Raw genomic sequence first — 26489 nt, 5'->3', positions numbered from 1 at the left:
AAGAGCTTTAGCTCACTCTATCTACGGGACCCTTATTTTTGGAATAAGAAGATTAATCAGACTGCCCAACCTATAATCAGGGCTGGCTGTGAGGAACAGATGAGAAAAGAAGTAGAGACACTTGTGGTTTTTACAAAGTGGGATGTCATTGCTAAACACAGTTTCTGGCACCGACTGCCTGAAAGGTTGGAAATGGTGCAATCGTATGTTCTTCCCTATCCATCTCCTAGGTTGATGGGTTACTACCAAAAACAAACCAACAAACCAAAAACACCACACACACACACAAACACAGCAGCAAGTGAAAGGTGGAGTGGGCAGTATCCACACACAGCTATGAATTATGCTTTATTGGTTGCCTTTTCCTCCCTATGAATATTTTTGTTCAGAAAAAGGGGCACTGGGCCTGACCCCATTTATTATGTGGACATTATCAAGGACACAATCTTCTTGGTATAAAAGAATTATGGACCTTCGGAGGTGAACCACTGACTCCCTACAGCCTGGAAGACCGGACCCTATTGGGACAAAAATAAATGTTCAAACGAATGTCTATCCGTGTGACCTTTAATGATTTTTTTTTAGCTACTTTCAAAACATTCAAAAAGATCAATAAACAATCATACTAGGTTAAACATTAACAGGAAAAAAAAAAGGTTGAGAGGTAGGGGGAAAAGTCTGGTTACAAAAACTATATTTAAAGATGAATATTACAATAATTCTAGCCTAGGTTCTCAAAGAAGACTCACTTCAAAAAACAAATTAAAATGCAATCAATGACCGGCCTTTGCCCGCCCCATGTGGGCCCACTACCCACCATCACCTCACAAACCACCTTCCGATTCAGGCAGCCACCGCAGTCTTAGGCAGAGGCCTCCTTTATTAATCTCATTTGTCCAGTGTGACCCACAAACTCCCAAAGAACAGGAGGCAACCACACCTGCATGCACGGGGAACAAAGACCATGAACAAAACTCACTACCCACGAGATGAGGCTTTACCCTTTCATAGGACTCTGATCTTGAACAAAGGGGCAGGCAGGGAGAGAGAGAACTCTGACTGGGTTTCTACCCAGGCTCTCGGAGGCAATTCTGTTGTGGGCTAATAATAGGGCAGGGTACAATCTTAGCTCCCTGCCTGTGGTCAGAGGTGAGTGGGTCGGTCTGCACACAGAGCCATGTGGCTGTAAGTTACAGGGTAGAGATCGAGTTAAAAATAAGGCTTTCTGGCAGCCCTGCCAACCGCCGGCATATTTTCCTGGTGATGTCACTACAGATGTGGGGCTCTATCCCTGGGCGTCAGCTTTCGGCTGGGTCCCACCCACCACCTATGGAACTGCATGTGATCTGGTAGAATACAGCATCCATTTTCAAACCAAGACGAGACAAAACCTGTTGGGTCAGTTAGGGAGACTGGCTTAAGCTTCCTTGGCTTAAGGTTCATAAACAGCAGTCACATCAGAGACGAGCCGCTGTAGCTCTGAGAAACAAAATGGGGATACAATTTTCACTGCAGGCTGAAAACTCCCTTGCCTGAAAAGGCACGGTGAATTCATCAGAAGCTCCGAGTTTCCAAGGAGACGACAAAACACCAGCCTCTCCCTCCACCCCCAAAATAAAAAGTGTGCAGGGAAGAAAGCAAAAACATCAGAGAACTACTGAATTCAATTCTTGACACTTTAAAACGGCAGCTCAGATTTTCCACAGAATTAATAAAACACAAATTCAAAATTATTCCATGATCTCGTGGGCTACAGATCCATCTTGGAGCCAGGGCCCCGGGCTGGCCCTTCAATTACCAGCACCATGCCCTGTTTAAGGGGGAACACCAGCCAAGGTCACTCTGACCGAAGGTAGTAGTAACCTCGCAAATTACGAGAACGCGGCCACCTTATTACAGGTTCAAGAACATCAACTAGACCAGTGGTTCTCAATCTTCCTAATGCTGTGACCCTTTAATACAGTTCCTCATGTTGTGGTGACCCCCAACCATAAAATGATTTTCGTTGCTACTTCATAACTGTAATTTTGCTACTGTAATGGTCTTAGGCGACCCCTGTGAAAGTGTCATTTGACCCCCAAAGGGTCGCAACCCACAGGTTGAGAACCACTGAACTAGACTCAGAATGTGTACACAGGAGCTTTCTCCAACATGCTCATCTCACTTATCAAGGTTCTCCTTCTCCAGAAGATCAACCATTGATTGTGTAATTTACCAGGAGGAAAGCACTGATAGATTTTTCAAAAACATTTCCCCACCCATGCTGCCAGACACTTAAACAGCATGCGGACACTCACCAGCCTCTCTCCAGAGAGGACCTCCAGCAGCTTGATGAGCATCCGTCCATCTCGAAGGTCCGTGTACAGGTCTGTGATCCGGCAGGACACTCGGGCGAGGTGGGAATTGACCCACTTGGTGAAGGTCTTCTTCTGCACAGCTTCACGCTCATCTGCAAGCACAGGAGAGCCTGCGTTACCACCAGCCACAGCACAGGCGCAGCGGCCATGGGGCCCAGCCAAAGGAGGAGCAGCAGAACTGAACTCGAGTGAAACCTCTTCAGCAGGACCCACTCTTGGACCCACAGGAGTCCTGCAGTCCTTGCACATTTGGGTGCTTCAGCATATCACCAGCAGAATGCCCTTTTGCTTTCATTCAATTCACTTTCTCCCATTTCTGCTGAAGATGCAGCTGGGTACAGTAGATGACAGGGAGGTCTTTTGCAATCCTGCCCATTGGATTAACACTTGGCTGGTAAAGTCTCGTTACAGCTATCGTTTCTCAAAAGGCAAGTGTGGGGAAGTACACAGATTATGGAAGGATGTGGGGTAGAAAAACTCAGAAGACATTCAGAAATTGCTTCTCTATACAAAGGATCAGGCATCACATCACCTACCTCGTAAAATAAACTTACTCATGACCTTGATCTACAATGAAAACCTGCTGTATGTCACAAGCCCCGTGAACAACACAGAAAATGGCAAGCAACATGGTAGAGTTCAAAGAGATCTGGCCAGGCACTGGAAGAGGAGGGCCTGGGCCCAAGGTTTTGCCAAAAATGTGCAGAGATGCTGGATGCAGTGTCCCCTTCTGTAAGATGAGTGGAAAACTATCACCTCCAAACTCAACCATTCGCTGAGAAGGCAACTGTTAGTTTATGATCTAGAGCAGTGGTTCTCAACCTTCCTAATGCTGCGACCCTTTAATACAGTTCCTCATGTTGTGGTGACCCCCAATTTCATTGTTACAAATTGAACATAATTAAAGCATAGTGACTAATCACAAAAACAATATGTAATTATATATGCGTTTTCCGATGGTCTTAGGCAACCCCTGTGAAAGGGTCGTTCAACCCCCAAAGGGGTGGCAACCCACAGGTTGAGAACCACTGCTCTAGAGTGGGGCAGTCACACATCCAAGTCATCGAGGGAACTTGTTCTTCGAGCCTCAGTCCAATTTAAAGCATAAAACTCTAGATACATCTGCCCAGCACTGGCCCTTCACATCCCATACAAACAGGCTTCCAATCTTTTTGCCTCTGCAGAATGTTCTACGTGCAGGCTGCTGAGACGTTCAGTGGGCAGCCACCACTCGCACTGACTATGTTCTACAGTTATCCTTCTGTCAGATACTCGCCTGTTTCTAGTTCCATGAGCATGAACTGGCACCAAAAGGACCCAAGGCCTACTCCTTCCAGTGCCAGCCCCAAACCACCGAAAGGTTTATGTATTCATCTACAACAAAGGGGGGCAGAACCCAACCATTTTTATGTATTTCACCACCATAGGGTGACAACTAAAAAGCCACCCTTGCTGATGGGGCATGCACTGGGTGGCCTGGGAGTACCGGGTTCCCAGGCTGGCCAGAGCATCCTGGGAAGGTGTGCCTGAAAGGTTTTACGGAGGTCGCCATTCACCCCACTGCAGGGAGGGAGGCAGAGACAACGTGGGATGAGCCTTTACTGCTGCCAACCTAGCAGGTGAGGCAGCCGGGGGCCTCTGCCAAGACAGCTGGCCACCTGCTGCAGCCAGCAGCTCCTCCCGGCCCAGCCTTGCCCTAAAGGAACAGCCTGTCCAGGGGGAGAAAGGACCTTTCCCAGGAACAAAGGCCGACCAAATACAGACAAAAGACCAGAAAGGATGAGATTGGGGGGAGCGAGAGGGCGGCAGTGAGGGACACACTGCAGCCTGAAAAAGAAGCTGCACCAATAGCGTCACGATAAGTCACAGAGAAAAGATCACCTGCATTATTAATCACACAATCATCCTGATGGATGGTAACTTTACGACAGTGGCATGGGGAGCTAGCTGCTTTTTGTTTGTCTGTTTGCCTAAGGTTGGCTGCTTTCAAAGAGCAGGTCCAGATCAGAATACACAGACACGCTAAGTTTCTCCTAGGTACGGTTCCGATGTATGTAGGGTCAACTAATGGTTTTTTATAGTATTTTTTTATGTGCTACACTGGAGTTACAAATGTCTTTCATAAAGCCCTTGATGGGTATCCTAGGCAGTTATTAAAGGGTTTGGGGCTCAAAGTCACTACCACACCCAGCATATCAAGGGAACAAGATCAAAATGAAAACCTGCTTGGATTAAGGTATTTCTAAATAAACAAACACACAATGTGTTCGTCAGCCAATTATGGATCCTCGGGCAAATCTCACATTACAGAAACACCTCGGGCTTCTTTCAGGTTCTGAATTAACAGGTTCCTTTATGAGGAGATTCTTAGGATTTGCTTCAAAAGACAGTAAAAGCACTCCCACAGCACCCTGACCTGAAGAGTTATCATCCCACGCACCCCCTCCCCATGAGGAGACCACAGAGAGGTCATGGGTGGAGCAGAGAGAACCCAATGGAAATAAAACAGGCTGGGGATCTGTGCAAGGAGGGATCCCCGGAGCTGCTGGGTCCTCAGAAACTCCAGGAAGAAGGTAAGAAAGAAGAGGAGAAAGAAGTTTAAAAAATTAAACTAAACAAAATAAAAGGAATGAAGGTTACTTTCTAGCCCTCTCCCTGCTCACCACTTCTCTCCTCTCAGGGAGAGTGAGCACACTAGAAGAATCACAAGGAGTCTGAGTTCCTGGGGCTCACACACCACACTGGAAAAGGCATGGAAGATTCCATGCAGGAACTGGACCAGAACCAACACTCTTATGACACACAAGGGGCAGGAAACGGACTCAGCCGGAGACGCGAAGCCCGGCCAGCTTAGTGTGTCCTCTTACAATGGATCACTTGGGTGAAATACAAACACTTCTGAGGCCGGAAGGAGGGAAAGGAAGGGGGAAAAGAACTACCCAGAGGCCCAGTTGAGGATGAGGCTGCGTGTCCTTGGGGACTCCGTCCTTTGTTCCACCCTTCCTGGGAACGCGCCATGACATCACCCCGGCAATCCCAACCCAGCCAGGCCGGGGCGGATAGGGACAGACGCCTGCCCGAGGAGGAGCAGGAGGCCCTTGGCACAGACCAGGCAAGACGGTCCGGAGATGTGTTTCCAGCTAAAGCTGCTACCACTGGGCCTGAGCTGTGTGAGGAGGGGTGGGGGTAGTAGGAAGAGAAACCACTTCTAGTGCCACACGGAGGAGCAAATCTGGTGATTGAAAAGGGGGCCCTTGCAAGTTGTACTGATTTGGTTATTCAGATCAGTGGTTCTCAAGTGGGGCGTGATTTTGCTCCCCAGGGAGACATTCTTGACTGTCACGAACTGGGGGTCAGGTGTTATTGGCATCTAGTGGGTAGAAGCCAGAATGCTGCTCAGCACCCCACAGTGCACATGGCAGCCCACACCACGAGGAATTATCCAGCCCCAAGGTTAGCAGTGCCTGCTGGGTTGAGAAACCCTGGTTTAGACATTCTGGGCTTACACCGATTGGAGCTGGCATGCACAGGTCTCAGTCGGCACTTGGCAGAGAGGGACACCCCAGAGAGGGACAGCTGAATTGAGGTGTTAGTCATTCATGACTCTCTTTACCCACACCAAAGGGCTTTCCATCCGGATGGCTGGTGGCAGCAGAAATCCCCTGCCCTCAGGCCCACTCGTCGCACTGCACTAAGGGCTCGCTGCTTCCTTGCAAGAGAGAGGAGCCACTGCAGGAGCAGCAGGGAAAACCATGGGTGGGCGCCCCATCTGTCCTCCACACCATTTCCATTTTCCTTTTACCTTTTCAGTGCCTTGTACTGCTGTTCATCAAGCCAAATCATGCCTGCATCTCCTCCCGAGAAGCTGACGTGGCTGAACCGACGCTGGGGCAGGTTCCCACGCAGCCTTATTCAAAACTGGGTAGGTGGTGGGCCCAGGAATAGGCACCTCGCAGGTCTGCTCCCCGTGTGTTTGCCCCCAACCCCAAATTACAGTTACTTAGAGGGACTCTCGGGCATTAGATGAGAGGCGGTGACGTGCACATCAAAGTGCCGGCCTGTAGCGAGTACTCATCAAACCAGTTCCCCCTCCTTCTCCCCAGCAAAGCTGCTCTCTCATCAGTTCAAACCATTTGAGAAATGCATCAGGGATCATGGGGTCATATAATCTCCGGGTGGAACAAGCCTTTGGAAGGCATCTGAATCACCTTGCTTTCAAAAGAAAAATTCCTTCTACAGCCTTGGGCCAGCTATTTAAAAAACCCAGAGAGGGGGAAGCTATTTGTGTGTGGCAGGAGGTTAATAGTTGTATAAAAAGAAAATGACTTATTCTTTCTTTTTTTATTAAAATAATTATAGCATTCACTGAGCACTTACTATGTCTCTGGTACCAATATACGTGCTTTACAACGCTCATAACTATTCCACGAGGCAGGAACTAGTAACTCTCCTGGAAGGTCGGCTCCAAAACCTGGTTTTCAATCTCTAGGCAATAATGCCTCTAGCACAACATTAAAAATATTAATAATAAAAATAAACACAGCCCTAACCGGTTTGGCTCAGTGGATAGAGCGTAGGACTGCGGACTGAATGGTCCTGGGTTCGATTCCGGTCAAGGGCATGTACCTTGGTTGTGGGCACATCCCCAGTAGGGGGTGTGCAGGAGGCAGCTGATTGATGTTTCTCTCTCATTGATGTTTCTCTCTCTCTCTCTCTCTCTCCCCCTTCCTCTCTGTAAAAAATCAATAAAATATATTTTTAAAAAATAAAAAAACAACACAATACATGTCACAAGGATACAAGCTCCCAGAAGCGCCCATAATCTCGCCACCCTAACCCAAGTCCTATTCTGTCCAAGGGTCTGCTCCAGCCCTTGGATGACTCCAATTGTTGGGATGGTGTCTCCATCAAGATGAGATCTGGCCCGGCCAGCATGGCTCAGTGGTTGAGCATCAATGTAGGAACCAGCAGGTCACAGTTCGATTTCCAGTCAGGGCACATGCCCTGGTTGCAGGCTCAATCCCCAGTAGGGGGTGTGCAGGAGGCAGCTGATCGATGATTCTCATCGTTGATTTTCTATCTCTCTCTCTCCCTTCCTCTCTGAAATCAATAAAAAAAATATATTTTTTTAAAAAAGACAAGATCTGTCTCTGTGGCCCATGGAGCTCACTTCACCTCTGATGCCACAGAGAAAAGATCTCCCCAGCCCTCCATGGAAAGGCCTTCAGGTTTAAACACTGCTCAACGGCCCCTCTTTGCAATGACTATCACAGTGAGGTGGGCAGAGGGGAATACAAGTTGGTCCCTGAGGACACTACCTGCTCTTGCAGCCTGGAGATCATCACACACCTACTGGTTCAAGTAGCGGTGGCTGCAGCACCAGCAGCCCAGAGATGGAAACGAGGGAACCACGGGAAGAAGGGAAAAGACCCTGTGGGAGGGAGCCTGGTGAGGCAGTCTGTGTGTCAACACAGGGGTGGGAGCCAGGAAGGACCCCGAAAGCTCCTCTCAAAACAAGTTCCCCACAACCACGAACTCTACCAAAACGTCCTCGGAACCCTGAAAACCAGAAGCGGTTCTAAGATCCAGCCAAGTCTTTAGCTCCACAGGCTCAGAGATGAATCAGTCAACTCCTGGAAAATGAGCATTCCTGAGAAGCAGATGAGTAAACCCAGATGCGTGGAAATAGCTACGCCAGCACCTATGTCAGCTCTGGATCCTTGGAAGGAGAGAATTATAAGTGGAATTCTAGTATGGCATTCTTTCCTAAAAACAGAACTTTGTAAGATGGCATGCCTGCAACACCACCACCACACATCTGAATAAAAATGTACACTTCCTTCAAGCTCGCTAGATCTGCACAGCAACTCTCAGGGAGGTGGACACAAGAGTCAGTGAGGTTCAGGGCTGCGCAGTGTCACTGGCCAGCAGCGGCAGAGCTGGACATGCTGGTGGTACCCCTGGGGTTTGCTGTCTCTCCCAGGGCTCAGCCAGGTGAAGAGGGATTAGGCTGCTTGGCTACACTCTCTCCTCTAAGTATCTAGACTCACTGTTTCATGTTTCTGATAAACTACTTGACATTTTCAGAGGATTTCTTAGAGAAAGAGGGTGAGGTATTTAGAATAGAGGAACATATTATCATAATTTTAACCAAAGGGCTGTGACTATCCTCTCCATCATCACCCCCTTCTGTAAGTACATAATTGACTTCCTCTCTTTTTAGGGAATGACTATTATCAATAGTGGAGGACTATGGCGCTTTGATATTTATTTATTGCTCTGAAGATTTTGCTGTAATTGGAAAAATGAATGCTGTGTTAGCACGAGTTCGCATGTTAGAAATTGCTTTGATGAGGAGGAGGGTGCTGTGTTACGGGAATGACTGTACGGCATCTTTCTGCAATACTCTCTGCAGAGTGCTAAATGCAACCATATTCACCATATGCCACAGCTCTGGCTACGAACAGGGGTGGGAGCCAAGGACGAAGGAAGGTCTGAAAGCACGGAACATTTCTGGATGGAAAATAACGGAAATACAGAAACATTCATTATTCCCCCAAAGACCGAATTTATACCTGGCTTAAGAGAGCAAATCTCTCTTTAACTTTTCTGAACCTGCTAGTGTAACCCAAGAATGTTCTCTATCAGGATCTTCAGTTGTGCTAAGATGATGGCCCACCTTACGTAAGAATTGGCAATCATGTGCAATTTTTCTTGGTATAGACCCATGGCTAAGTTAGGTCTAGACTTGGGTTCATGGTAGGAAATTTCAGAGGTACAAGGATGGAAGCTGAGAAGAAATCAAAAGGAGATGATGAAGCAATGATCCCATGCACACGTGCACGGCTGGCCATTTAAATCAACAATACTGTCCAGGCTAGCTGATAAGGACCAATCCTAACCTGAGGTTCAGAGTATTTATAAACTCCAATATTTACAAAGTGCAGACTGTATGCAGAACTATGTCTAAGACAAGGTCTCCTGCCCTCAATGAACTAGAAGTCTAGCTGAGGAAAAAAAACGGAAAAGTAAAAAATAAAAGATATGACAAAATAGTACAGGAACAGTTGCAAAGAGAATGATTTCAACAGTGTGGGGGGTTGGAAGAAAAAACTCACTGCAATTAGAATGGTTTCAGGCCCCACCCTTCAAAGTTACTGGAGTCCCCTGCCTAGCACCTTTCCCGTTCTTACCCACCTTAGACGTCAGTGCCTTACTTATCTCCCCCAAACAATGGTTTTTCAAAGTTACTTCACTGGACCAAAACCCTGAATGGCCTCCCACCCACAGGACAGACCAAGCGGCCTTTCCTCAGTGCCTGTTTCCTCTGGCAACTTCCCTAACATACCATCTTTGTGTCAACCCAACAGGACTTCTTATTCATTATGTTCTGAACGCTTACCCTACACATTGCCTTTTCTTTCCCATCTTTGCTTACACCATTCCCCTAACCTGGAAGGCAATTTCTCTTTTCTTGCCCTTCTTTTAAGACCCAGGGCAAGATCTACTCTTCCAACAGGCCCTTCATTTGATGGGATGTGGTCTCTTATCTTTTTTTTTATGTATCCTGTGTCCTACCTCGGCAACTACCCTATACCTGCCTCCGAAGACCCAACTCTGCATCTGTTCGGAGCCTTAGCATATGCCGGGCAGAGTGGGTACACAATAAACATTTGTCGAAGCAATCAACAAACCTCCAGTGCCCAACAAATACGTTCTGGATAATCCCACTGCTGCTGGTTGTTCCACTGAAATTATTGAGGAAAGAAATTCCAAATCACAGAGACAGGCCCTAAGTATTTAAATGTTATCAGTGTACAACACCAAAAATTTTGCACAACTGAATTGTTTCTTGCAACTCCTCCTCAATGTCTGATAAATGATAAAATTGCAATTTTGTGGCACTGTGTGTCAGATTAAAAGGGGCCCAAAGCTAGCCTAAAAGTATGACAAATGTTGTTTGCTTTTGTTCTGTTTTGCTTCTGGGCAATTGCCACCACATACCTGTACAGAGCAAGTGAAGATGCAAAACACTTAGGGTGTAGTAATTGAGCATTATTGTAACGCAACCCAAACAGGCCAACAGTCACAAGACTTGACTTATACTAATTTTAACAATGCACCCGTTAAAGCTCAATTCTTAGGTTGTTTTTTTTAAAAAAAGAATTATAATTCAAAACAAAAGATTACAGTAGGGTGGAGTCCCCATATGTGCCTTAGCTTAAAAAAATAAATAAGTCATTTCCCATGAGTAACATGCAAAATACACAGAGCAGGAAACCGGAAACAGGCGACTGGCTGTATTGATAATAGAGAATCAAACTGTTATCTTGAGGCAGCAAAAGGAAGGAAACTAATCTTTCGACTGAAGGCCTCCCAGCGCTGGATTAGTCTGGAGGCCTTTCATTTATGTTTGCTGATTTGTATATAAATAGAACTTGAGTTAAAACGCTTTTCTTAACAGTTTAAACCACTTCATGGATAAAACACATGTAAACATCTGTTCTAAATACATGTGTAGCAAATACGCAATTCTCTGCTAATACTTAACAGTCTGATATGCAGACTACAGAACAACAATAAACTCTATATAACCTTGAGCCTATGGTTTACATCAGCAAAGCAGGCTCTGCTGGCAGCTGTACCAAAGGTCTTTCTTCTGAGCAGCATAGTCCCAATTTTGCCAGCGTGAAAACAAAGGCATTGGGGGGGCGGGGGACACCTCTGAGAGGGGGCCTACAGTAATGAACGGAGACAGCAGGCCGGCTTCCAGGGGTCCTGGCCGCCTGTCATGATTATCACTTCAAGATGAGCCCCTTAAAATCATAGTCCACAAAAAAGCCAAGACTGTGGAGGAGGCTGAGGTTATGGTGGGAACAAATTCTGAAAGCAATGGGGCAGAGGAACACCACTAACTCCAAGATGAGAGCTAGGGTGAGAACGAGGGTGAATTAACAGCAGAGTAAAGTGCTAAAGTCATGGGGAAAAGTGCCTTAATTAAACAGAAACAGGACATTATGAAAAAATATTAAGAAACCAGTCACAGCCCTAGCTCGTTTGGCTCAGTGGAGAGAGCGTTGGCCTGCAGACTGAAGGGTCCCAGGTTCAATTCCGGTCAAGGCCACAAGCCTGGGTTGCAAGCTCGATCCCCAGTAGGGGGCATGCCAGAGGTAGCCAATCAATGTTTCTCTCTCATCTTTGATGTTTCTCCCTCTCCTTTCCTCTCTGGACTCAATAAAAAATAAAAAATAAAAGAAAGAAATCAGTCACAAAATTTGCCAGAAAACGGGCAGCACACTTTAAAACTGCCTTCATATACAGGAAGCCATACCTTGAGCCTGCTAATCTGCCACCTCCATCTCTGCGGACGGCCCTGCAGGAAACAGCCTAAAACCACAGCCACGGACCATTGGACGAAGGATGAAGCAGTCCTGCTCTGCCCCTATGCACTGGTGGAGGCTGTGTTAGGATATTTGCTAACTTGACCTTGTTTATTACAAGCTGTTAGTTCTAACTCGAGGAGGCACAGCAAAGTTTAGGTTACCCACCTGAACCACGGGCACATGGTTAACAAGGTCATATCCAGGACTGGAACCCACATCCACTCCCTGAAGAATCGAAAAGCTCCCACACCACCACTGCCTAAGGAAAACAAGATATTACCCCCCCCCCCCCCCAACCCCAAACAAGAGGAAAAAAACCATAGCTATCCATCCCAGGTCAGTTCCTTCTTAACTGAAAAGATCAATTTAAAATAAGCAACAGCAATCTTCGACCTATAGCCTGGGCACTAGAATCGTTTTTTATTTTATTGGGTGGGGAGAGGGTCTTGGAAGAGGATGAGGAGATAGGACAGATACTCTATGTGGCCTGCAAAGCCCAATGTAGTTACTACCTGACCCTTTACAGAAAAACTTTGTCAGTTCCTGGTTCTAAACATTCGATAATGTCACTGGTCCCATAACCCAGTTGTTAGCTTCCATTTTCAAATCCAATCAGTGTAGCAAATATGCAAGGAGTGCTTGCTCTGGGGCCATTTTAAATTTCATTGTTAAACATGCAATAGCCGTGTGTGTGTGTGTGTGTGTGTGTGTGTGTGTATTTTTAAAAAGTTTGTTTTTATTGGTTCTGAGAGAGGGAGAGAGGGAGAGAGGGAGGGAGAGAGGGAGAGAGAGAGAGGAGAGAAACATTGGTTGGCTGCCTTCTGCACACCCCACACTGGGGATCAAGCAGAAACCCAGGCATGTGCCCCTAACCGGGTATGGAACCAGCAGCCTCTCGGTGCATGGGACAATGCTCAAACAACTGAGCCACACCAGCCAGGGCCACATGTATATTTTTTAAATCATGTTACTATCAGGTCAGTCAGGAGGTGAACACAGGGCCCTCTCCCCTCCCCGGCTGAAGGGTATTTATCTGGTTACCCGACACAGAGTTAACAGTGCCCAGCTGCCAGGAGGAACAAAGCATGGCTGGAACTCAAGGCCATGCCTTCATGTTCCAAGGATGAGGAAGAGCCCTGTGGCTTGGGGCCAGCTTTCCCAACTCCCCACTGTCTCTCCTCACCAGCTTCCGGTCCCCAGTTCTTACTCGGATGGACATTTCGTCTTCATTTCTCTTCCCCCAACCCTCCCTGGAAGGAAACTAAAAACATTAAGTTCAAGGTTGACTGAGGGTAACTTGTAACATCCCCCAAAGATGGAAAAGGCTTGGAACTAAGCACCTATCATATCTTTAATTATTAAACGTAGATGGCAGAATGCTAACATGAATACAGACTAACTAGGAGGGCACCTTTTAAAGGGCAATAACCATAATGCATTCACTAGAGATAAGGCTTTATGAAGGTAATTTCATTGCAACATACTGGGATGAGGGTGGGAGGTTGCGTCTGTAAATAACTTACTCTAAGCAACAACTAAAGAAACAGTGAACGTATTCTAAGCCAGTCTATCATGTGCCCACAAATCCACTGGTAAAGGTAAAATCCTGTACTTCATTCGCAAGGACTAAAGATAGATTTTTGTGACAGGCACCTTGGGACGAGGTGGAGGTGGTGAGATAGAATTTAAATTTACTTTTTTCATGCAATGCACAGTCCATAGCTGTCCTGTTGTATGGACTGTGTAGCTGGTCTAAGCTAGCATGTTAGAAATCGAATAGTGTGCGCTCTGGCCCTTGCTTATGATTTTTCTCTCTTCTCCCGTTTTCTGGAATTCTTAGGGTCAACAGTGAAGGAAAGGAAACAGAACTCTCTTTCACACACCAGAGTCACATTATGGTCAGACACTCAAGACACAAGAGGATACCCCTCAACGCTTTCAGAGGCCGACACTGCCAACAACATGACTGCCAGCCCAGCAACTCGAGACAGTTCCTGACAGCTCTCCTGTGAGAGGAGGATGCCCAAAGCAACCACAGTAATTGATGGAGCCCCAAAAGCTAAGATCCAAGGGACTCTTTTTAAACCAGAGACACACTGACAAGAAGGAGGGGTCAGAGACCTAAAGAGCACCATAAAGCTGTCTGTTTTACACGGACAGCACAGTGTTTACCAGAACCACCATTTCCTGAAGGGATCATGGGAGCGGCCATGGAAGATAATACAAGGTATCATGGAAATCCTCCACATAAGGTTACACATGTAAATTGAATCTGCAGGGGCCTAGGATTCGGGGACAAAGAAAGCCACCATGGTGCCGAGTTACCACATGGAACTACAGAATTGTGACAAAGTTCCACATAGTGAAAAGAGAAATTACATTTAAAAGCAAATGAAACAAACGAATTTAAAAACGGGCTTTTGTCCTAAAGAACATTGCCAATTAGTCACCTAAACTCCTTTAAACTATCGGGGTTGAAATGGCAGGCTGATAAATAAGACTCTCTTGTCCATGGCAAAACTCCAAAATTGCAGTTGTATATGCAAGTAAGCCCAAGCCTCCGTGTGTGTTTGGGGGGAAGGTACTCAACTAACGGCTGTGACAAGATGCAAACACAAAATGCGTAACGTTATAAAAAGGAACCGCCCCTAGATCTAACCCTATTTTCTAAGTGATCTCTGAGTGCATCAAACCAAAATTTCACTTCTCACTTAATATTCCTCATTCAGGAAGCAATTTACTGAATGAAAAGCTCTGATCCAATGCTCAATTATATATTTTAACTTAGCCAATGATTTCACTGCCTAAAACATTATTCCATGTAGAAGAGCGAATGTTGTACACACAGGTACCCGGGCATTCAGTCATGCAGGCCCTACCATCATTTTTTTTTTTTCTCCATCTTGAGTCAATCAACCAATGAGCAACCATTTCTAGAGTACCTAAGCGTGAAGGCACTGTGAGGTCACCTCAAAGCATTAAGAGTTCGCTCCTTAAAAAGTTAGTGAGCGATTTTCAACTCCTTGAGAATTCACAGCACCAGATAAATGATACCCACATTCAACTACCATTGAGCTATTTTTAAGGTATCTTAAAGTAAAAAAGAGAAAGTTATTACTCACAAGGTCAAAGCCTGCAAAACAATTCTGCTAACTTCCTTTGTGGCTTTCCTTAACCTCACCCAAACGATAAATGGTTACGCAAGATTTCTCCCATAGCCAAACAGCAGAGTTTTGGCGGGCAGACCCTGTGAGTACACTATGTGCACTGCCTTGTTTCAATAACGGAGGGCAGAAAAGCTGGAGGAGGAGTCAGAGTCAACCCCCAGGATGACCCAGTGGACAGGTGGGGTGGCACCAAAGGATCCCTCACACGAATCAAAGGTGGGCAGGGCAGTTAACAGTTTATACTTGCTTTGTTTGTTTAACCAAAGCCTATTTTCATTCATAGGAACACTAACCAAAGTTCTAAGTCCAGTGTTGTAGAAGACAATGCACAAGGTGTGGGTAGAAGACAATGCACAAAGTGTGACCTGGATCACACTGAATCTTCTTAGCTTATAAGGAGTCATCTACCTTAATTTTTTCAAATGAAAGAAGAAAGCAACAGAAGGGGGAAATAAAGAGGGAGAACGGTTTTTCTGTTTTCTATTTGTTTTGGAAACTTAAACCTGTTGCACAGTGATTTTACTACACGCAAATCTCCTGCCACAAAATAGAACACAGATCTTTACAACGTCCCAGAGTGTGCACCCACATGCAGGCTCCCCACCCCACCCTGTTTCCCTCCCATCCCTAACAAGCAAGGCTTTATCTCCCAGCCCACAAAGCCAGGTGCTTAACAACAGGTGTGGGGACCTGGCTGTTGGTCCTTTAGTCAGTTTATGGGAGAGGAGCGGGAAGAGTAAACCAACCCTGGCACAGGAGTATCACCGCTAGTTACCTAGATCTGTCCTGGGAAGCCTGCTGCTAGAGCTGATTTGTTCAGGGGCATTTTATTGCTTCATGTAGCCCTTGGCTGTTTCTCCTCTATAAAGAGGATAATCTTGAAACTGGGTGGGAAGGGATGGAGCCCCACAGAGGTCCTGCTGGGGTGGCAGACAGCACAAGTTCCTCTTTCAGGAGTAGGCGAAAGTAAGTGGGAAAAAAATTAAAAAACTACCTCCAATCCTTGGACTTGAAAAATAAATCCTGTCACTTACTGAAGACCTGGAGAAAAGGGCATATTGGTATATGGTTGCTAGGAGGGTAAGTGGGCAATATCAAAAGTTAAAATATGCACCTCCTCCATCTACCAAATCACACCTGTAGATATTTACTTTCTAGGAATACCTGTGCAAAAGCACAGAGATATGCAGGATAAGGACTGCAGATTTTTAAATAATTACAAAACACGGAGAGCAACAACAAAACAGGAAAGACCAAAACCAACTAAATGTATACAAACAGGTTGATGAATTAAAACATGATGCATCCATTCAAAAGAATAGTGTGTATGCATGAAAAAGGAAGGCAAGTCTGCAGCACACAGGCTTACGAAGATGGCATGAATGAGCAGTCCCTTAAAGAACAGCACATACATTTAGTCTGATCCAATGAATGTACACATATTTAAATGCAAGTAATTACATAAAAAGGTATGGAGGAATACTTTCCAAATGATTAACTTAATTAGCTCAAGCCAGAACGAGGGACAGGAAGCATTTCGGTTTCTGTATTTCTGCACTGTTCGTTGGATTTTTTTTTTTTTTTTAGAAGAACACATACAATTTTTGAAATATTTAAAGGGCATTTCCATTTGAGAGGAAAACACACAATTCATTTTCACATGGTAAGAGAACTGAGGTTCCCCAATGGGTCTGAGATTGAGGAGCAGGAATAAGAAGGGCACCGGAAAACGAATTCTCCCAGGCCACCGCAAAAGGTTACTTGTGAAATGCTGTCTTCAATGAGTTCTCTAAAATAAAATGCCACTCTGAATTTTCCTATCTTTCTTCTGGAGAGTAATAATTCAGTATTTAACCTTACACAACGTTTATCAGCAAAGTAAGGCCAAACAATACTAATACTTCCTTTTAATAAAGGGAACACTGAGGATATTAACACAAGAATAAGCGACATTCACTGAAGGACACTGAGGTCTACAGGACGCTAGGGGAGTAAGTTTCCCAGCAAGGATGCCAAAGGTACAAGGCAGAAGCCGAGAGGTCAGGCTCCAAGTCCCTTCTCCCTTTGCACTTTGGTCAGAAGAGTTCCCATTTTATAGCCTTTATTTGCTGGGGCTCCGCCTCAGATTTCACCTACAGTAAAGACAAACTCCAGTGTTTAAAAGTATTTGTAAATTGCTTGACTAAGCAACAGGAAATAAGGATAGATGCTGGAGGAGTCTCCAGTTTAATGATGCACCTGCCTCACTGACAGGTAATTTATACTGCAAGGTAACAGGTGACAAGAGGGGAATGAGCAAAGCACTGTGGCATCAACTGACCAGAGGTGATTCAAGGGGTCAAAGCTTTCTAGTTGAGGTGCCATCACCAATCAGCAGCAGGGCCCAATGGGGTTGATCTACCAGGGCTTCAGCTACACAAGTGGGAGGCTCCATGGGCAGGATTCTAAATGATGAGGGAATTCAAACATCGTTTCCCTTATCCACCCCCTAACTTAGCCTCACCAAGTACTCTAAGGGCTAAGCACCTCTTCCAAGCACGTCACTGAAACTATTTAATTTTCAAAAGCACCATGTGAAGTAGGTACTCTTATCATCAACTATATTTTGCATAAGAGCAAACTTAGGCTCAGAAAGGCTCTGTGACTTGCCCTCAGTCATACAGCAAGCAGAGCCCCGGGAGTCTGAACCAAGGGCTGCCTGCACAGCCCTGTACACTGGCAAGGACCTTATGCTGCCACTGACACGAAGCAGGGTTCCAGCCTGAGTGTGAATCAGGATTTTCCCCACCTAAAGGGAGCACACGGGACTAAAATCTCTTCAGGTAACCTTAATTCCTGACAATTCTAACACTCGGAGTGTTACATATAGTTCAATGCAGAGGCCCTCATCGGAAAGAATCCCCCATAATATCTATTGTTCTTTCAATTCCATCAGGATCTTTCTTCAAGCCCCATCAGGGAAGTGTGCTCCTCTCCCCTGCCTGACACCTGGGAGGACTGTAATTCACCTTGCTCCATCAAGGTGCTTTCAGCCACCACCAACCACCACAAAATCCAAAGAACACCGTCCTTTTCAAATGCCACCTGTAGCCACAGCACAGAAACATCCACGACTCTCCCATTCCAGCTCCCATTAAAATTGCTCCTTAGAGTCCGGAACCAGTGAGGCAAGAAAACTAGCTTTGTGGTTGTTTCGCCATCATGTATTTTAACAAACAGATAACTTAAGATTGCATCTGTTTTTCAAAAAGCACTGATATCACCTGAAGGCTTTGAACAAGCCAAGGGTACACACAAACAGACTTCAGGTGTGTTTTTCCTTTACCGAGGTTTTCAGAGCCATCCCATTCTTGGCACTGAAAACTACCAGTACCCCAGGCACCAAACCACAGAGCAGAGCACCTGCAGCCAGTGGAGAGAGAAACGCCTGCTACCTGGCAGGGAGCAAGGTCGTCCCCATTCAGATTTGGAAGGAAGCAGAGCAATTACTTAATCAAAAAGTATAGTTTGGGGTAATTAGCAGCAACAACGAAATGTTTAGCTGAGTTTCCTCTTTTTATCTTGAGGCGGTTCCTATATAGACAGATGCTCAGGAATAATGAAGTTTAATGAGACCTGTAGCAGCTGACTAATTAGTCAGGAGGAAGCAGTAAGAACAAGGAAAAGGGGGTTTTACTCTTGTTATGAGCTCAGGCCTTAGACAGTTATTTTTAATTGTGGGGGATGTACCCCAAGAAAATCCCTGAAGAGCCACACAGTGGTCCCAGGGTAAATAAAGTGTGTGTGTGTGTGTGTGTGTGTGTGTGTGTGTGTTTTAAAGGGCAAAGAAACAGAAGCATCAGTGGTAGCCTTCCCAAGATTTGGCTCATCAGCGAGTAGTAATCACCTTGATAGCCCAGAGGCATGGCAGCTGCGTGATTCCAATGCTACACCAACTTCTGTCAACAGTGAAGGACGCCCGTGTCCTGAGCAAGCTGGACAGTCACCATCTGTGTCTCACTGAAGCCCTTAGTGAAAACTCTCAATTCAGAGCATCCCTTCCTGCTCAATACTAAGAACATTACAAAGATTATTAATCACAAAGGAGAAGCACTAGTGACTATGGTCAAGTCCTCTGCTCTCCGCCCTACACTTGTACTGTCACTAAATCTGCTATTAAATCTGTTACGGGTTCATCTCATCTTGGCTCCCTCCAGGCCTGGTACTTTGGGAAGTGTGCAATAGGAACCCAAATCCTTTCAGAATTAACTAGCTACTGGCAAGAAACTATGAAGGAGGGAGGTGTTTTACTTGTCAGAGTGACAATCTGACTGTACGGCGATTGTAACCCCCACACACAAACAGACATGGCAATACTACAGACCTCCCAACGCACAAGGCCTGTGCTTCAAACTGCTTTCCCAATAATGTGGGTAATCTGCCCTTCATGTATTTAGGGAACAGGCTGTGCAGAGCTAGTGTGGGCCTTAAAAACGGAAAGTGTCCAGCCAAAGGGAGCCAGAAGCGTCTAAATGTTGCTGGTTTCCGCAAAGTTTCAGACGCTTTTTAGGTCCACATACCTCATTTTATTGTGCCTCACAGGTATTGCATTTTTTTTTTTTTTTTTACAAATTCAAGACAAGATCCTCCATCACCAAAAAGATTAAGATTCGCTTTATTATAACACTCACTTTATTACAGAGTGCCCTGGAACTGAACCGCAATTGTTCCAAGGAATGCCCCTATAGTTCTACCTTTAACCCCCACCTCCCAGCATCCCAGCAAGCATCAAAATCTAGTCCTTACATCACCTACCTTCACACAGGGTTTCACTTCAGAAAAGAACAGCCCTGGAGTTCCATCTGACCATCTGGAAGCCTGAATTTTCAGCATTAGCTTCCTTCCCCACAGGGGCCGGCTGTGAGAACCAGCCTGGAGACCTCTTTCCCCTGTGGCTTCAATGTAAAGGAAAATATCCCCCTGTTCATGGTTTACATAAAGAAGGTCGCACAGGCTCGTCCTACCAAAACCAGAGAGCGGCTTTTACCCCGAAAGAAGCACTCATTCAAGTTCAGCCGAGAGATTTGAGTTTATAACTTGTTTCCAAAGAAAATACCGTTAACTGCTGTAGGCTATTTATTTACTTTCACAGTTTTTAGGATCTGTCTGTCACTTTGCACTTTCTTGCAAGACATGACAAACAATACCAATACGGTCATTTTAGTCCTCGTGTATCGACTAGAAGGGTTCCGACACTCTCATCCATTCTCTAAGACTTAACATTATACCTAAACTCAAAGGTGGATCGTCAGGAGTTACTGGGACTCACAAAAGTCCTTTTCAGAACTCCACCCAGTAAGTGTACCTTCCCAATTCAACTCCCCTGATGTGCCTAATCTTCCACCACATGCTCCAACTACGTGAGGAGCTGCTCTGCCCACAGTTCTGGTATTAAGGTAGCTGTGCTGTTCCTATTATCAAAAGACAAGCCACCCTCACTGGTCCTACATGTAAATGTAAAACATGGGGAGTTTAGATGTTTTCAGAAACGTTTGGCTCGTGGTATTATGTGGTTTACCCATATAGAAGGCCACACATTGGCTAACAGCTCCACAGAATCAATTTCAAAAGATGGTAGCTCATAATCTGGGACTGTATCATCTCTCTTTGGGGGGCAGGGGGAGACACTCTTACCCTTGTGGGGTACCACGCGTTGAATGCAAACTGTTATACTCCTTTCTGACTCATGCTTGTCATAGCTCCTACATTTTAAGCATTTCAAAGAAAAGGTAAAAGAGATCAGTTGAACTATATAAACCCAAAAAATAAGCTTTATTCTCAAAAGAGATAAAAATGGGAGTTTACAACATATGCAGTCATACAAGAGGGTTTTTCCTTAAGTACCCGTAAAAGAAAAACAGACATACAGCAGTGACGTGGCCCCTTCAGTCTAGCAATGTCAGGCCTTCCTAAGGAAGACAGGCACATTTTTCTGGAAAGGGAGGCCAAAGAAGAGAACAAAGCCAGTGTTCACCAACCCAGCAACCCTGTGATGAGTCTTATGATTCCAGACTCTAGGCAGCAGAATTATCATCATCACACACACACACACAATGATCATCAGGAGACACTTACCAAGGCCAAATTAAATCATTTCTGGAACGAGGTGGGCATAAACAATAAACATAAAGTACTTGCTTCTCTTTTGCCAAATTTACAACACAATAGATGACGAAGAAAACCAAGTCTGTGGTGTTAGGGTATAACCAGTAAGGTGCCCCCTCTTAAAAACTATTTTTATACCTGCTTTGGGGAAACTCAAAAGGTAGCCTGAAAACAAAATGCAGAGAGCAGCTGGAAGTCTTCACTTACGCTTGGCAGCAGCCGTGGAACCAGAAATAGGGATTATCTGCTTTATTCACACATGGACATCACAGACCAAATGGCAACTCGGCCTAAATACACCAACAAATGCTTCAACAGCTGAAACTGTTTAAAGTTAAGAAAAATCAACAAAGTCCAAGAACTTGAACTGAAAACGTGGGTTTGGGCCCAACTGCATGCTCCTAGGTAATGCTGTCACCAGTGAAAAGGGCTTCAGGGTTACCTCCGTGCAGCCTATGTCTCGAGACTGAGCACCACACTTGTAACTACAAAATTATACTTCAACACTGTTACCCTTCATTACAGGTTCTCTGAGTCCCTTTCAAATAGTTTTGTTTACTGGTTAAACACTAGGCAAAACCATAAAACACCACCAATCAAAACAAAAACATCCAAACAACAAAAACTAAATACTGCTAGAATAGAAATGGTGTACCACTGGGGGGTGGGGGAGGGGTGGGAGGAGGAGTCAAGGAGTCTGCCCTGTCAGCTGAGCCCCCTCTTATTCTGTCAGAATCGCCAAAGCAATCTACCACCAAGGGGAAGACTAGGCAAGGCTTGGTTTCTAAACTGCATTTACCACGCCAACCTCACTACCACCACCAATTAAGAGTGGAAGTCTCAGCAAATCCTTCACAGTTGGAAGAGGATCAGGAATTTCTACTTCCCAGCAACTGCTCTCACCAAATCCAGGTTTCCAGGTCCTGGAAATGCTAATCTGAGATTTACAGACCCACAGGCCTCAATCATCATTTGGAAAACCCACAGCAAAGTGGTTAAGGATTCAGAATCCAGTAGCAGACTGCTGGCTTGACATTCAGACTCTACCACTTACCGGCTAAGTGTCCCTGGGCAAAGTGTACTTTCTAACTCAGTGTCCTGACCTCTACAATGGAGATAATTCTCACCGCGATGCTGCAAGGAATATGAATCAATGTGTGCGGAGTACTTAGAACAGTGATTGCAGGTATCAAGAAGTTTTAGCTGTCTTACTGTTACTACTACCCACCGCTACTGGGACCTGCTTTCCTTCTCTCTGCGTGAGGCTAAACCTTAGCTTTCTCTCTCCTCAGTGGCCCGTTTCCTGATAAGACTGATTTTGTGAGCCCAGGGAACACAGACGCCACCATTTTTAAAGCAGTGGGCATCTACCCAGCAGAGCCTTGGAGAAACATTTGGTAAAATGAAAGTTACCGCTGGTTACTGGTACAATTTCCATGCATTTATTTGCAGGGGCCTCCAAAGCTCTATCAGATGAAGATCTAGCAATCCTTCCTAACCAGTAAGAGAAATGAGTCACTTGTGCAAGGTCATTTCACCAATATCAGTTGCTAAGCACTTAATTCCCTGTACCTGTGCCAACATGAGCTGAACGTTGGCTAACAAAAAGGAGGCAAAAGTCCCAACTAATAATAACAAGCATAAATAATTGAAATGCAAGGGAAAAATATACATCATATCCTAGAGCAGTGATGGCAAACCTTTTGAGCTTGGCGTGTCAGCATTTTGAAAAACCCTAACTTAACTCTGGTGCCGTGTCACATAAAGAAATTTTTTGATATTTGCAACCATAGTAAAACAAAGACTTATATTTTTGATATTTATTTTATATATTTAAATGCCATTTAACAAAGAAAAATCAACCAAAAAAATGAGTTCGTGTGTCACCTCTGACACGCGTGTCATAGGTTCGCCATCACTGTCCTAGAGGGATATCTAGTCATTCCCCCAACATGCCTCATTGGCTCCCTCTGGTCATAACCCATCCCCAACCCTAACCCCAACCCCCGACCATCTCATTACCTAATCCTAGTCAAAGTTGCAACTCAGACATCAATTTCAGAAAGCCTCCATCACTCTCTCATGCCACAACCCAGGGATGTTACTTGCATGTCTTAGGACACCTGCCACTTTCTCCCTCCTATTCTCCTTTAGAATGTAATTTGAGGCAGCGGCTATCTCTTGCACACCTGTGTTTCTAGTGAGCACTGTAACACGCTCACCACCACCCTCACTTGCTTCTTGGGTGGATTAATGGCTCCCCCGGTGATCTTAGAGCTACACACGTGATCTAAAAATGTATCCTGCCTTCATCGTAGCACTTACTCTTCCTTATTTAGGAGGCCTGGTCTACTCTATTCCTATAGCCAGACTGCAACGCTGCATCAACCAGAGCACAGGATAAGCAGCTGGCTTCCAGGTTTTGCCAGCTGACTTCTGAGGACAAGTTCTAGATAACAATACTTCTATCACTAAAGTAAAGAAATTGAAGCAACAACTAGAGCCAACAGCTATCTGCCAGGCCTAGGCACGTCTCCCATCTGTATTCCAGCTATCAGGCCTCAACTGAGCAAGGCAGCAGCAGAGCAGGGCCATCACCACCTCCCACCTCTCCTCTAACTCTGCTGCCCTAATCTAAGCTGAACCATGTTCTGGAAGCTGCTCCATACACCCACCCAAAAATGTTTCTTTTATGCTACAGGTTAATTCTTGTCTCCCTCAGGAGAAAGGAAGAAAGACGAGGTTTTCGTGACTGCCTAAGCAGAGGCATGTTGGGACCCAGCTTTCCGAATGTATGTAAACACCTTTCCCCTCTCCTCTTGGTTCAGAGGCTTGTGGACAGATTCAAGTGAGTTCCTGAATACCCTGAAGCTGAGCCGTCACACAGTCTGGCCACCACTGAGTCACCACTATCTTCGCATCACGAGAGATCTCTGGCTGCAGGGATTTCATCTCTAACAAAATCCAGAGCCCTCACAGGCCAGGTGTGGGTCTACCTATAGGCTCGCCTATAGCTATGTTCAAAGGGATCCTGATGCACTAAGGCTCAATATCACCTGGCACAACATTCCACCAATATCCTAACTGCATTTACCAAGCAAACACTATGCACATGTGGGTGGAGGTCAGCTCTGACCTTCAAGATACACAGATGCACTACCCATCCCCGAAATGTTAGCCCCTTGCACTACCAATGATACGCAAAAATCTGTGCTGTTTTGTTGTCTTAAATCCTCACCTGATTATATGTTTTTATTGATTTCGGGGAGAGAGACACAGGGAGAAACATCAATGTGAGAAACACTGATCGGCTGCCTCCCATAGGTGTCTTGACCGGCATCGAACCTGCAACCTTTTGGTGCATGGGATGATGCTCCAATCAAGCCACCCAGCTAGGGCCAGACTGTATTGTTTTTAATAGAAAGATTTATTCAACAACAGCAACAGTTTTATCAGCAAGTGATGTCTGAGAAATCTGATGAGCATTCAATTTTTAAACTGTGTATTCAATTTGTTGTTAGGTTAAGAGTGACACTTTTTTTAAAAAACAATTATGAATTTGGCTGACTTCCTAAATAAGAATGATTAAATACACATTTTAAGCAAAAATTAAAATAAAATTTAAATCAATACAATCTACCCATGTGCTGATAAGACATGTACACTGTGCCCTGCTACCTGCCTCTACCTAGAGAGAAAGCACACACTTTATTTTTTTAACATATTTTTTACTGATTTCAGAGAGGAAGGGAAAGGGAGAAAGAGAGATAGAAACATCAATGATGAGAGAGAATCATTGATCAGCTGCCTCCTGCATGCTCCCTGCTGGGGATGGAGCCTGCAACCTGGGCATGTGCCCTTGACTGGAATCGAACCCCGGACCCTTCAGTCCGCAGGCCGATGCTCTATCCACTGAGCCAAACCAGGTAGGGTGAAAGCACACACTTTGAAAAAATGTCAAAAGACGGCCCCCTCTTGCTGCAGAATTTCGAAAAGTCACCCATTTTGTCACTTGCTGATTAAGCCACCTCACTTCACCTTTCAGATCCTCAGGTTCCTCAATCCACAGGTGTGACACCACCCACCCCACAAGACTACTGAAAGGATAAATCATATGTATGCGAAGGCACCTGGTCCATACCTGCCTGGTGCCGGAAAGCCCACAAAACCGTTTTTGTCAAGTCACAATCAGTGCAGGAGAGAGAGAAGCTTGTGGTTGAATGTCTACGTCACAGCAGCCGGTGGACTCGTGAGCAAGGTGGCGGAAAGGGCATGACCTCCGGTTCCAAACCAGGCTGCCCTGATCAGGCCCTCACAGCACCACCCGCTTCCCACGTGGTGACACGGCGCGCCCATCCTGAACACAGGGCTGGCTCGGAGCCACGCCACCACAGCAGATACTGGCCACCAATGAGTTTTCTGACTCTGGGGACAGGAGCAAGAAAACCACATCATAAAGACGGACAATGCTTTCTAAGGAGCTAGGCTGAGGAGGCTGCTTCAAAGCAGACTCAAGAAACTGCGTAGGTTGCTACTAGACAAGGTCCAACTGCTTCCTCCGCACCCAGCCACACCCAGGTCCTCCCAGGAAGATAACTATCTCTGGCGAGGTGTGGAGAAGGCAGGGCTCTGTGAACACTCAGCAGACTCGCTGTATGACACAGAGCAAGTTACTTCATCTCTCCCAGCCCTGGTTTCCTCATCTGTAAACAGAGATAACGACTCCGCCTATCTCTAGCATTCTTCAGTGTGCACAATGAGGTAATGCACAGAATGCATGGCAGAGTCAGGTACAGAAGCCTTCAGTAAATGCTGGCCAGCACTGTTGAAAAGGGTCGTTTCCTTCATCAGTGACACCAGACCATGTGAGGAGACCTAGAACAAGACAGCCTCCCCAGCTGTCCCCCCCACCCCAATTTCTTAGATTTGATTATGAATTCGTATTTTTCAGAGGGAATTCATTCTCACAGCCACCCCTGAGGAGTAGTGAGGGCAGGTGGTCTCCATTTGGCAGGTATAAAGAACCCCCCCACCTCCTCATATTCACTATTCAAAACCTGTATGTTTTCCTGTCTCTTGCTTCGTTTGTGAGCTTCTTGAGGACAGGGATAGAAACCCTACCCCAGAGCCTGGAAGAGAGGCCCTCCTTAAGGAGTTCTGTTGTTTGGTTCTCGATGCAGGTTGGGACCTAGTAAAGAAATTACATTCTGAGTTCCCACGGGGGGGAAGAGAACAAAGAGAGAAGCGTCCCAAATCAACCAGGAATCACAGTGACCTGTGATCACTTTCCTCTTCCAGAAAACACTGAGCTGCTCCTTATCAAACAAAGAGAGTGGAAGGACCCATGACATAATTTACGTTGGCCGACAACTATGAGCTCATAGGAAAATGAGGTAAGGAAGGTCATCTCAGAATCACCGCATGACAATGACGGCTGA

General features: G+C 45.6%; 1 protein-coding gene across 2 annotated transcripts in view; it reads right to left on the bottom strand.

Annotated features, from left to right (window-relative positions):
- SPTBN1 (spectrin beta, non-erythrocytic 1) overlaps positions 1 to 26489 on the bottom strand; it is a 179101-nt gene that overhangs the window by 60128 nt on the left and 92484 nt on the right. For both annotated transcript variants that reach the window (XM_070429223.1, XM_070429224.1), the window contains one exon: positions 2298 to 2449. In XM_070429223.1, coding sequence (XP_070285324.1) covers positions 2298 to 2449 — 152 coding nt within the window. The remainder of the gene's footprint in view (positions 1 to 2297; positions 2450 to 26489) is intronic.

This window comes from Myotis yumanensis, unplaced genomic scaffold (genome assembly GCF_028538775.1).
Source record: "Myotis yumanensis isolate MYYU_CA2020_CCGP unplaced genomic scaffold, mMyoYum1.0.hap1 SCAF_11, whole genome shotgun sequence".
Lineage (NCBI taxonomy): Eukaryota > Metazoa > Chordata > Mammalia > Chiroptera > Vespertilionidae > Myotis > Myotis yumanensis.
The sequence above is the reverse complement of the archived record's forward strand: the minus strand, read 5'-3'. Positions and strand labels throughout refer to the sequence as shown.